The 13,325-nt window shown below is 37.5% G+C and overlaps 2 protein-coding genes across 3 annotated transcripts in view; one reads left to right on the top strand and one right to left on the bottom strand.

Moving 5' to 3' along the window:
- Positions 1-11,768, top strand: part of PIGF (phosphatidylinositol glycan anchor biosynthesis, class F) — a 19,874-nt gene extending 8,106 nt beyond the window's left edge. The window contains exons 4-6 of one of the 2 annotated variants that reach the window (XM_010182744.1): positions 232-340; positions 10,345-10,478; positions 11,623-11,768. In XM_010182744.1, coding sequence (XP_010181046.1) covers positions 232-340; positions 10,345-10,458 — 223 coding nt within the window. In that variant the 3' untranslated portion in view covers positions 10,459-10,478; positions 11,623-11,768. Of the gene's footprint in view, positions 1-231; positions 341-10,344; positions 10,565-11,622 lie in introns of those variants that run through there. The other variant, XM_010182743.1, reaches the window with a different exon arrangement.
- RHOQ (ras homolog family member Q) lies at positions 10,521-12,634 on the bottom strand (the record flags this gene model as incomplete). Its single annotated transcript, XM_010182746.1, has 3 exons — positions 10,521-11,059; positions 11,591-11,686; positions 12,422-12,634. Coding segments are annotated over 3 exons (465 nt in total), but the record flags the coding sequence as incomplete, so codon positions are not given.
- Positions 12,635-13,325: the final 691 nt, after the last annotated feature.

Below are 13,325 nucleotides of genomic sequence, written 5' to 3'. Positions count from 1 at the left end.
CCTACAATGTATGCAGTATCATTGTGATGCTTCCAGGTAAGATAAATTAGCTTTTGCTGTAAACATCTCAAGGGGAAAAAAAAAATCTCCTGAATGTGTGGTATAGAAAGATGGTGATTATAGCTAAAATATGAAACTTAACATTTTACATATACTGTGTGTCTGTTAGGAGAAACCTGTGTGCTTTTTATCAAATACTGCTGTTGAAATCTTGTAACATACGTTTTACAGAGCTGTGTCCATCTGGGAAAGCAGTCTACAGATTACTACTTTGGGCAGTATACTAGGAGCTTGGTTTGGAGCATTTCCTATTCCTCTTGATTGGGATCGGCCTTGGCAGGTTAGTGTCTGCACCTTTATTATAAATATAAAAATATTAAATTTTAGAATAGGCACAAACTTGCTCTGAAACTGTACAGGTATATGGGATGTAGTCATAAACTGTTCCTACAGAGTTAAGCCAAACATTTAAAAAGTCATTGGAAGCATCTGTGCTTTCAGTGTAAGGATGTAAAATGCAGAATTATTACCTCTCTTTTTAATAGGTTCTTTGTTATAGATTTATGAGTGTCTGTTGCATGCAAATTTTATCATGAAATAGAGCTGTGAGGATTTTGATATGAAGAAGCTATACAAGGAGGAAGAGAAATGTGAAATGATGAAGATGGCTCCAAGTTTGTCTGCCTTGAGTCTGGTATCTTTTATTGTTTATGGGTAGGGAAGGAAAGATGCTTTCCTAGTGTTTTAGTTCCCCTCTATCTTCCATAAAAGCACTTAACAGAATGCATTTTAAATGGATTTGGATTGATTTGTGGAAATGGTGTGGCAAAAGCACTGTACTAAAAATTTACCTTCTGATTTCAAAGGCAAGCAAGCATTAGCTTTGTATTTGCACAATGAAAATGTGAAACTGGCATCGCAGATTCTGCCTTTATGAATTCAAACATCTGTGTCATTCTCTTCATATTTTTGTTGGCATGGAGAACTGATTCCATTAGCTATAACTGAAGACTGCAATTGCCATAAAATGATGACCCTAGCAGCACTTTTTCCTGTCCTTCAGTGGATATTTTCTTTCATCAGGTTACTGAAATCATGCACTCTCAGCTAAGCAGTATCTACCAGGCCTGTTCTTAAGCAGATGGTTTCAAAAGTTTCTGTCAGAAATCAGTGTAACAGGTGACACACTTTTCTCTCTAATGTTGTAGAGACATTGTGGCTTGCAGCTGCAATGGAAACTTTATTTCCATAAGTAGCTAACAGCCTGCTTTTATGCCACCAACCTTTCTTTACACCAGTGTAACCAGATATTAAAATTTCTATTACAAAAATAATAGTAGAGCAGTAGGTTAATTGTTGAAGTAAAAAAAAACCAAACAGGTTTTCTTCCCTAGAAACATTTGATTTTTACTCTTGCAAGATGTTTCACTGTAATTCTGATGTTGGTATGCGTTTGCGCTAGTTAATTGTTGATGGATGTGAATGTCGCCCAAAAAATCAAAGGGTTAATTGAAATACTTTCTCTTACCATCCTGTGAAGCCTTCCTCACCTTCCTGTTCCAATGAGAGGTGAGCACTCTTTTCTTGCTCAGCTAGGATTTTAAAATGGCATGTCACATCTGGCAGGTTTTATTTTACTCCCATCTTGCAGTCAAGATTTGTCACAGTGTCTTCACTGTGTCGTTTGTCCTTTGACTCAATGTAGAACTGTTAATGAGAACTTGTATTTATATAGCATATAATGGCACGTTGTCCATTTCCATGCTTTGTTCACATTTGTCAAAAAAATCCAAAAGGCCCTGTCTTCTCTTCACTTGGTCTAAGTGTGCTACTCTTAAGGGTTGCATTTCGTAGTATAGAACTTGGTCCTCTGGGATAAAAACAGTTGTGTGTTTGAAGAATAATTGCAGAAAACATTACACAGCATTTAGGATTAGAGTAAGTCCATGTACATGTCTTTTGAATTATATTCAGTAACCTAAATGTAAGATTGAATGTCATCTGATGCATCCAAGAAGTGCATGTGGGACTGCTGGATATGGCACAGGACCTAAAGGACACCTATCGCCTTTCAGAGCAATAGTGGGAGACTACACAGGGTAGTAGAATACCTCAGAAGGTGCTGTATAAAAACTTCACCTTTTAGGCACCAATGATCTAAGGAAAACTTAGTAAGTCAGTAGGCTCTGATTAACAAAACAAATACACTAGCAGATTAAGACAGACACTTTAAGTACAGTTAATTTTTTACTTTTTGTCCATTCTCCCATCTTCCCATAGTAGGAGACACAAGGTGGTTAATGGTTTGGCAGCTTTTTCTGTTTTAAAACTGTTTCAAGTCAATAGAAGCCAAGTGTGACTGATGAAAGTTAAGCTCTATAATCTATACTTAAGACATCTAAAAAGATGTTATCTAACTTCGCTGAACAGCAAAGCATCTGCAGAAACATGAAATACTGTAACTCATCACTTGCTGTTTCTGGGCACGAATGCTCCCCAGAGAACTCAGGCAGCAGCAGAAACTGCATTTCCTTTTTTCTTCCCCATCTCCACTCTCATTTCTGACATACTCCTGATACCAAAGTTGGCAGGAGAGAGTTTCTGGTTGTCTTCAGAAGTTCACTGGGCACTAGCAATGAAACCCCTTTTTGCAAGAGTAATTCCTCTTGCTACCTGATGGCAGATGATTGCAGAAACTTGTAGTATGTTCTTTCACTGCAGCAAGGAAAGAGGAGAGGGGCTTTCTGTGTTGTCTTCAGCTTAAGGCAGGGGAATGAAGAATGGTTCTCATAAAGGATTCTGCTGTTGTTGCAGATCTGCTTAATTTGGGAAGAAAACTTTTAAGTGCAGATTGCCTAAGCAACTATCTCACCACTGACTTATTGAGCATAAATATACCTGTACATAATGCAGTTGCAGGGAGAGGTTCTTAATTTAGGAAAAAAAAATGCCCCAAAAGGCATGGACTGTGTTTTGCAGAGAACCTAATCCAGCTGGTATGCTTATGGCAACACCTACAGATTAAGTCCCAAGCAAGGTCTGAAAAAAGTCATGTAGATGTTAATGTAGGCTGAAAAGTAATCAGAGTCTAGTCAAAGCCAGATTACTTCTAGGCATCTGCATGAATAAAGTATTAAGCTCCCACGCTTTTGACATCAGCTGTTTCTTGTATTAGCCTAAAAGCAGAGAGCTTGAGGATTGTAATTATGGATTTACCCTTCTCAGATCCAAGAAGGAACTCAAATGGAATAGCTTGGTCTTTAGACTCAAGACCAGCTTTTGAGATAAGAACAGGTTTCATTAGTGATTGTTTCCCGTTTTGTATTTTAGACTTTATTGTAAACATTTTTTTTAAATTTTAATCTGTAGTGGAAATGGTTCTCCTCTAGAACAGAAAATGTCATTTAAATCTTATTATATGAACAAGACAAAAGTGGTATTAGCATTTGAGAGAGCAGTGCTAAGGCCTTAAGCCTGCTTGTTGCAGAACCTGGTTCTGATGTTTCTGTTGATTATGGCTGGTGTTTGTGGTGTAACAACGTGTTATGGAAACACGGCTGCAGTTGTACCTTTAGCTTCAGAAAATGATTTATTTACGAAGTGTTGTAGACAAGGCGAAATTTGGTACTACAAATGAGGATGCTGGAATTCTGGTAGAATACTGAATAAAGCCGCTTGCTTTTGTAGTACCATTACCTAGATCTTACCTGGTGTACCTTTCACTAGAATTTGTTTTTACTTCAAAGAACTTCAGAGTTCTGTGGAATAAGCCTGGTATAAAATTCATCATCAGGAATTCCAATTCATGTGTTAATGGCAAAAACCAAAATGCTACTTCATCCTGAGTTATTCATATACCAAGGAAAACATGTTGGTTCTTTACACATACCTCATGTGACGTGCAACAAAACTGAGATAAATACAGATGTCTCAGAAAATCTTCACTTTATTTTCCATGCTTATGTTTGAAAAATGTTGCATACAGGAGATAGCCAGATTAGTGGCCCTGTCTACATTTAAAAATAATAATGTAAAATGCCTTTTTTTTTCTTTTTTAGTATACAACTGTTACCCTAAGTAAATATTACTTAGTAGGAACAGAATATTGTTTTGGAAATAAAATTACATTCATCGTCCAAATAGTGTTTCAGAATGGAAATAAAAAATATAAAAAGCATTGCTGTTAGAAGTATAAAATATATTGCTGAAAGTCAGTTGGTATCCTGATGATTCATTGTTTTTCATTGTTCTGTTGTTCTTTAACTTTTTAGCATAATTTGGCCATGCCTATTGCCCCTCTGCTAGTTTTCAGAAAAATTTGTTTTGTAACTATGCAGAACAGTTGGTCAGGGAGGCCTGGTTATAGGTCTGCAGGATTAAGCTTATCTCAGACAAAGGTAAAGATAGTTTCCTTACAGAAATGCAAGTTAGTCCCTACAATAGTTACATTTCTGTATTTAAAACAAAGAAAGAAGCAACTTTTCAAGACTTACTCTGCAAGACGTGTTTCAGTTTATTACAAGCATCAGACTGGTAGAATAATTTTGCCAATGTTTTGAGATTACTATCTAATTCTTAAACAATTGTAAAAATAGTTTGCAACACTTAACCATGATCATTTAAGGCTATTCTAGATGATATTCAAAAGGTTTAAAGATTTATAGATCCATCTGTCGTTGCCTGTAGCCCTCTGATGTACAGTGGAGATGAAGGGTTATGGTTAGTTAGGACAGTTCTAGCCAAGAAATAGAAAATAACTTCCTGTGTTACAGTTGCTCAGTTTTTTTCAGGTTGCCTGTTTCAAGTTGAATGGTGTGCTTCTAATAACCACATGTGATTAGGATCCCAGCTTCATGTGTCACCAGAGAAGCGGCACCATAAAGCACACTCCCACTGAAACAGAACAGGATCATTTAGGTGTTACTGGACACATTGTGACACGTCCTTCCCTTGCAGAACAAGATGCTATAATTAAAAGACCAAAACCGTATCAGCACACTCAGTGTGATGGAACTGGTATTTCAGTGACTCCTCACTGATGATAACTGAATTTTGGAAATTGTGAAATTCCTGGATTTATTGTATGTTTGATACCAGACTTCTAAAACATGTTCCTGGGTTTACTGTGTGCATACCCAGCCATCCACCTGAGGTTTTTTGTAGCATAATTTTGATCTGTAGTACCTGTTACTAAAGATAAAAGGTGACTTTGAAACAATATTCTGCCTACAGTGTTTTCATATCATTAGGTAAAAGTGAAATTGAGGTATTCCCACTTTATACTGGATACCACAAACATAATAGGTAGTGTTGATATAACTCAAATGGGCTGATTGACTGCCATGTAATCTAATCAATATTAGCTTAGGTACCTGTCAGACATTTGTAACCTGAAAAATAATCTGGAGAATTTTGGGTATAGTTCTTGGTGGTTACTCAAGTAAGCTGAAATAGGACTATAAACTTTCACACTGCTTTTGTTATTCTTAACACAGCTCAGAGTTTCATTCTTCTATTTGCTTTTGGATCTACTACCTACTGTGAAATTTCTATTGTAAAAGAAGTTGCTTTATGTGAATAGATGGGATAATAACCAGTGTATGAGGGGTTTTTTTAAACAGAGGTAGAAGCTTGTTCCACTTTAGTGGGGTTATTGTTTATTTAATGATATGTTTTCTTAATGTAAACCTTAATGGTGAGATCAAAGGCAGTTATGCTTGCTATAACTTTAGAACACAAATCCACAAAACTTTTAGTTACAAATGCCAGCATGAAAAAACCCCTCACACTTTCTTCTCCTCAGCATGTGCTTGTCAACACACACATTCTGTACAATGTGATAAGACACTTAGTTAACATGTGCATGCAACCAAAATAGATTAAAGGCATGTACTGAATTTTTTTAAGACAGTACAGACTAAACAATCGGGAATTTAAGGCATGTTAGAAACAGGGACAGAAAGTAGTTGTGCTCATTTATTCAGTTTTAAAATGAAACAAAAAATATTACATAGCTTTCTAATTGACAGTCAGAAATGGATCTTTTGAAGTCATAAGCATACAAAACCACCGAGTTTAGGAATATGAGAAAAGCACCCCAAAAAACAATGGGACCAGTTAACTAAAAAAAAAAAAAGTAGAGTAGATTGCCCCACTGTATTTGTGTTTATATAATTAAAGTTGCAGCAGTCAGCGGCTTACTTTATAGTATCTTTGAAAACTATTAGGGTGTTGTTGCTCTGTAAGGATCTGGCCTTGATGTCCTTATCAATGTCTATGCAATTCCCATTGCATGGGATGCAAGTTACAGACTTGTAACAGATAACGAAACTGTCATGCAGGCAGAATTTGGGTTTAAGTGCACATGCACAGTACAGCAGAGCGAGATACCTGGCTGGGATCCTGCAGCATGCTCTGCTTTCCATGCAATACGCTAAGCATTCCCCCATCAGTTCATAGGTGCTCTAAGAAGCACTGAGGAAACGAGCTCATTTGTGTCCTGAAAGGTTGGCAATTCCTATTCTGAGTCCTTAATCTTAAAAACAGTTATAATATGTGCTAGAAACCTGGCAGTTCTGCAGTGACTATTTAGCTACCCCAAAGAAATCTCTGTTCAGTCCTATCACTTCTGCCAGCTGAAAAGGCAAAAAGAAAACTGAAACAAATAGAAGTCAGGATCATTTTGAATTAACCACTGACTCATATTCATCTCTTAAAATGTAATTTTTGTGCTTGTTAAACATGTAGGTGGAGATCTGTTTTTGCAAAGCTGCTGCTCAAATTCCCAGTAATCGTATACAGGTTGTTACAATTGCCCTTTTCACATGTTTGATATGTCAACTGACTCTTTTATATCAAGCTGTGAGGATGGCAGCTGATGCTTCCCAGCTGCTCGCACAGGCAAGGCATTTCATGACAGCTTCCTGAAGAATGTTCTGTCCTCTCCTCTGTGCTCTCCAAGCTTTTCTCTCCATATCAACCTTCTTCCCCCCCCAGAAAAAGTGCAGTTAGGGTGATGTTGCCTAACATCATATTCCCCCGCTGCTGACCCAGCCCAGACTGGGGTAGGATACGTCAGCTTCCTCACAGCAGGCAGGAGCGTAAAGCAGAGGAAACTGAGCTGAACGGTTCTCCAGGCATGAGAGGGGTGCATTGCAAGTTGCATACTTTAAGCAAGTGGAAGGGAGTCTTTCGGAACAGGCAGACAGATAATAGCTGCTTACATTTTTATCACTTAGAGGCAGTTTGTACCAAATCACGGAAGCTAAACCAAGTTTAAGAGATAATATGAAAGACAGGGCAAAGGCAGACTGATCAAGTGAGTCAAATTCACTTAAAAAGGTCCAGCAGAAAGTGATTGGGTCTCAGAAAAATGAGGCCAGCAGCTAATGCAAAATATAGCAACCCACTTTCATAGACAGACCAAAGCAAAGGCAGACTGATCAAGCGAGTCAAATTCATTTAAAAAGGTCCAGCAGAAAGTGATTAGGTCTCAGAAAAATGAGGCCAGCAGCTAATGCAAAATATAGCAACCCACTTCATAAACAGGCCAAAAAGCATATGCAAGGGCTGTTATATTAGTGCAGCTGACATGCTTAGGAGCACACCTTAATCTGTCTTTGATAACTTGGTGCTTTAGATATATCCATGGATGCATCTGGCTATATGTAGCCTAAGTGCCAGCAGTCAAGAATAAAAGGTGCAGGACTAGCATCATTACCTGTTTGTTAGGGGTTTTTTTGCCTGCCTTGAGGGTTAGAGAAAAGGACAGCAATGCTCACTTTTATATCCAGGCTTTTAACTCCTGTGCTTAGGGAGTTTTCAAAAGGCCAATCAAATTGTTTGCAGGACTGCTTTGGGCCATCTGAGCAGCACAATAAGAGTGAGCACCTGGCCCAGTACTTTTCTGCTCTATGTCACTAGAAGGGGTGGGGTGGTGTTTATTTTCTGTCTCATCCATAGTCAGTGAGATGGAGTTTTCTGTGGGGTTTTTTTTCCCTTTGCCCCCTATCTTTGCCAGCTGCCATTGGTGATGGTTGGATTTCAGAGGTCAGAGACTCATGTGTTAAGTGAGACAGCCTGAAACTTCTGTGAGGCAACACAAATTTTTAAAAAGCAAAGAAATACTGAGTGTTTTAGAAGGCAGGCAGAGGCATAACTAATACTGAAAGTTACATAACTATTGAAAAAAACATACTCCAAGTTGCAGTTCAGTCAGATAAACGAAGCTACAACAATCATCAGAGATCCTTTTAATAGTACCAACAATCGCCCACTATATACAAAATACCAAAACATACAGGGTCAATGGGTCATCAGCGATATTGACTCTCTAGTTCAGGGAACATGAAAAATTCAGAGGCCAACATCTACCCATACTTCTGAAAAGCAAATAGGCAACTACAGATTCACCTAATGTAGGTAAAATTTAATGAAGGATCATTGATCACTTGGAGAACTCGATGTAAAAAGACCACTGAGTTACGAAGCCTCTGTTCATAGTTTTGTGGATGTTAAGAGTGGTATTTGACTTCATCAGTGCATGAGAAAGCATGACTCCTGTTCCAACTGAACGTTACTGAGTGAGCAGCTGGGGTTGCAGGGACTTTTTTATTGTTTTGTCCTTTAGATATGTGTAATAGTCTGCAAAATGCTAGAAATAACTTGATTACATTTAATTTAAAAGTTGAAAAGATCCACCTGAAGCGTAAGTTTAGCCAAGGCCACAAACTCATGTGAGTTTTAAATATACATAATATCTTTCCATGCCAAAGCAACTCAAGGCTTTTTATAGAAGATCTGCAATACCACTGTTAAATGAATGAAAACAAGCAAGTCTTTGGTTTGAGAGGCAACAGCCAAAATATTCAACAACACAAACAAGCAGCATAGACAGAACATCTGGAAATGGAAGAATGAAACAAGGTCAATAAAGAGTACCTAAGGCACCTTGTTTATAGTAATCTTTGCTACACTCCTTAAGACCTCCAAATAATAGATAAAACTGCGAATGCTAAGGAATGTGAAGATGAAACAGCCAAGGACAAAACACGTTACTCTTATTCCTAGTTAAAATTCCCATGATCAAAGGATGTGAATAAATTTATTTCTCAAAGAGATTATGAAGTAAAGAGAAGAATCAGAACTAGGAAAATCAATGAAAGGAGGAACCAGTACCATTAAGATTAACTTCATTTGATATTCATGATTGCAAATCCAAATGAAATAGAAAAGAAGGCTGGACACTGAGATGTGGATATTTTCTTTAATATCTAGTGCATTTCTCAGTGTCAGGTACTATAGAAGATGGAAATATCGCCCTTAATTTAAAAATTAAACAAAATAGGAGAGTGCAGTCTGTACTTGCTTCAGGAATACACACTGTACAGCAGGAAGTACAAAATTGTCCTTGCAAAAATATATGCAAAGGAGAATTTTGAAGAGAGATGGGAATTCAGTTTATTCTACAATAAATATTTTTAATCACCAACTTATCCAATGCAGTATGTAGTTGACTGGTAACAGAAGCTACATCTGAGGACAGACTGGTTAAGTTTTGTTTTGGCCACTCCTCCCTGGAAGTCAATACCAATTTAAAAATAAAAAGGAGGGAAGGGAGGAACATCCCATTACTTCTTTGCTTAGTATGAGATGGTTTGTGAAAATGAGTCAGCAGTACTCAGTCAGTTCCCTGTTCTTATACTAGGAAACAGAGCTTATAATAAAAGCTCTCTTAGTTCATGTTTGCTAAACTGTGTGCAAGATGTTCAGTCAGTTTCCAAATCTATGTTCCCTTCCTACTGCTAGCCAGAGGGAGATTCATTCCTTTGCCTACTTTCCAAGACCAAAAGAAAGAAAAACCCTCTATCCATCTCAGTCTCTGGCCTTATCTGAATATATTAGTTCATTTACACACACCTCTAAAAGTTTCAGAACACCATGAGAGATCAGAAGGAGATACCACTAAGACATCTGTAGGTTTCCAAAGGTGTGCAGCAGAACAGGAAGTTTGGTTAGCTGAACACTTCAGGGGCTAGAAATACTTTGAAGTAAGTTTTTCACATAGTTTTGGGAATATCAAACTGAAGTCTGCAATAGCCAGAAGCCTGGTTACATTTTAATGCATATTAATTAAAAACTGTACAACAGCATTTAGTGTTCATGAAGATGACTGTTACACTTTTGGCGTTTCTAGGAAAGCAGGTCAAGCTTTAGAGTAGAATAAGACTGTACTGTCTTTAACTACCTAGATTACACTGAGAATTTGTGCTCACACCAAAAAAGTACAAAAAAAACACAAACATTTTCCTCATTGTCTGCTTTTACCTGGTCGTCTCCTCTCAGGTATGGCCCATTTCCTGTTCCCTTGGAGCTACCTTTGGCTATGTGGCTGGTCTGATTATTGCACCTCTGTGGATACACTGGAACCGGAAGCAGCTTACATACAAAAGCAGATAACTGGAGCAGCGAGAGACAAGGTATTTCTTTGTGCAGATTCCATACAGACTGTGCAAAAGTTCTTGTTTTTATAAGAGATATATATATATATGTATAATCAAAGCAGAAGACTATCCAAATTCATTTAGAGTATTTCAGGCCAAGCATCTCCACTCAGTAAAAGCACACAGATGCTGTTTCAGCATGGTGCAGTTTTTGCTTCCTCTAGACTATGTAACCCTGAGAGATTGTACCTTCCAGTCTGAATAAAATATTTGTAATAGATGTGGTGGCTTCTTATTACAAGTTTGTTGAGTTTGATTGTATTCCTCTGGATTTAACTGGTTGTAGAAGGCAGAACTGTAGTTTTCGCTTTCAAACCTCTAACAAGTTCGCTGTGTACTTAATGCATTGTATTTAAGTTCAGTAGAATTTCACAGTAAACCTGGCCATTGTCAAACATATCTCACGTGATCAAACAGCAGTTTATGCATCTTGAGCCTATTCTCTTCTTCACTGTGTGTTTCTTTGGAGTTAGAATGGCTATTATAGCTTCATCAAAAACGGTCTTCAGTCCTTTCTGTGTTAAAGCTGAACACTCCACATAGCAGTAGGCTCCTATCTGTCAAGAAAAGAAGTTAATTCAATAGCAATGTATTTCAGCTGTTCAGTTCTATTTGTGTACTTCTGCATTTTTTTATAGTGAATTACAGAATTACATGACCAATTTCTGTTTCAAAAATAAGACTATAAATTAGTGCACGGATAAGCACTATCTATGCAGTGTATTAAAATGGTAGTACAGCATTCTCAAATAATTTCTTAAAGATACTTCTGATGTTTTGCTTGAGTAGGGAAGGCCTCTTCCAACCTCAACCGCTCTGTGATTTTAATTCTTTCTGACTAATGCTTATGTAGTTTTTACGAGTGTCTACAGAGAAAGTTAAAACTGTTACTAACAGGAAATGGTATTACACAGGTCTGCTTCCAGCAATATAAGTAAATATTGTTAACTGGTAGCCAGTCGTAAGGTTTCATAAGTTAGTTGACTGGTAAAAGAAACGGGCAAAGTGGTAAAGGAAGGAAAAAGTCAATTGGAAATAGGGTTTTTTGCTTCTTTGCTACTTGGTTCCATTTAGGAGTATCAGTTTACCTCTTTTGCTAACTTCTGTCCTTGCTCCACAGAAATGGGCTTCTCTTTCATATCATTCAGTCTTGCCAGAGTTTTTGGGTCATCACGAAGATCAATCTAGCAAGAAAGATTGCAGTCATGTTGGAATACGTTTTCTACACAAAAGTAATCAGGCTACATGATAACCTCTTTTTAAAGCAGAATTCTTTATTTAAGGGAGTTTTACATATATAAAAATGGAGTCATGTCATGATTCACATGTGGACCCTATCTGATCCAAAACCCTGGAAATTTAAGCTGTGAACTACTACCACCTTTAATCCAGAAGGAACAAATGTTTCTCCTGTAATTCAGCTCTTCAGTTAGATGTGACCGTCTTGGAATACCAGAAAGTATATCCAGCAGTGGCAGAAGGAGTAACCCAAATGTAGTATCAACGTGTGGGTCACTTTGTAATTGAAGCCCAGACAACTGAGACAGCAATTGTCTCACTTTTCCCTTTGCTTCAGCAAATATTGGACATGAATAATAGCTGTAAACTCAAGTAATTCCAGTAACATGGATATAAACATGGGGTTTTATTCTGTAACTCCCATGACTTTACAGGAAGTCAAGCAGAGAGTTGCAGCCAATTTTGCCACCCTTTTTACAATGCATGTATTTCAGCAAAATGGAGGTAGCTGATTAGAGACCAACTCAGATCTAGGTCCTTCTGCCACTTGTTAGGGTTGTTCCTCCAAAGCCAGGAGATGCTGCTCAGGTTCTATCAGGTGCGAACTTCCAGCCCAAAAAAAAGGCACCATACAAAGATCTGAATTGTTTAAATAAAGAAGAACAGAACCATATATATACCTGTGTTCCTACTAGTAAAAAGGGAACATTAGGTGCATATTCCTTCAACTCTGGTACCCACTCTTCCTTCACATTTTGAAATGAAGCAGGGTTTACCACTGAGAAGCAGATAAGGAAGACATCGGTCATAGGATAAGATAAAGGTCTCAGACGATCATAGTCTTCCTGAGAAAGAAAAATTTTGTTACTTGCAATATCAAGCTGTTGCACATATTTTGTTAATTTTAACAGTTATATTCAGGAACTGTATTCATATTTCAGGAATTTTCTAGTTAGTACAGCTGTTAGAGCAAAATCTGCATATGAGGGTAACTATATGTGAATATAAATATAAAAAACCCTGTGTGTTAATACTGATAGAAACTTCTGTACAAGAGTGTACAGAAGACTATCCTTTAAAAAGTTTTCATTTAAAGAAAAAAAAAGGAAGGCTTATGATTCAGACATACTTGCAGATCAAAGGTTACCATTTGTTTGAGCAAAGAGAAATAAGCAGATGTCACTGTTACAGAGCCATCCAGGTTATACAAATCTAGGCTAGATTAAAGCTATTTAACACCCTTAAACTAAATGTTCTCTTTTGGATCATATGCAGAGATCATATTGAAGTTCCTCCATAGAATTTCCTTTCTGTCTCTTAGAAATACTGCTGTCATGTTGCTAATGATCAGGGCAGACAAGGTAAGGATCAGAAGAGACCTCTTTTGTCCAGACTCTGCTTTCTGTAAGCAAGCCCAGCACAGAGTGGAGAAGGAACAGAAATTAAAGATCAAGAATGCTATCAGGGGAACAGTAATGCAGTAATGCCCTTTTTTTTTTTTGGCAAGGGGAGGTGAAATTATTATTTGGGTTAATTAGAGCCATAGCATTTAAAGCCATCAGTCCTACTGCCAGGCCATACAAT

Source organism: Mesitornis unicolor, unplaced genomic scaffold (assembly GCF_000695765.1).
Source record: "Mesitornis unicolor isolate BGI_N332 unplaced genomic scaffold, ASM69576v1 scaffold9364, whole genome shotgun sequence".
NCBI lineage: Eukaryota > Metazoa > Chordata > Aves > Mesitornithiformes > Mesitornithidae > Mesitornis > Mesitornis unicolor.
This window is presented reverse-complemented; position numbering and strand designations above follow the sequence as displayed.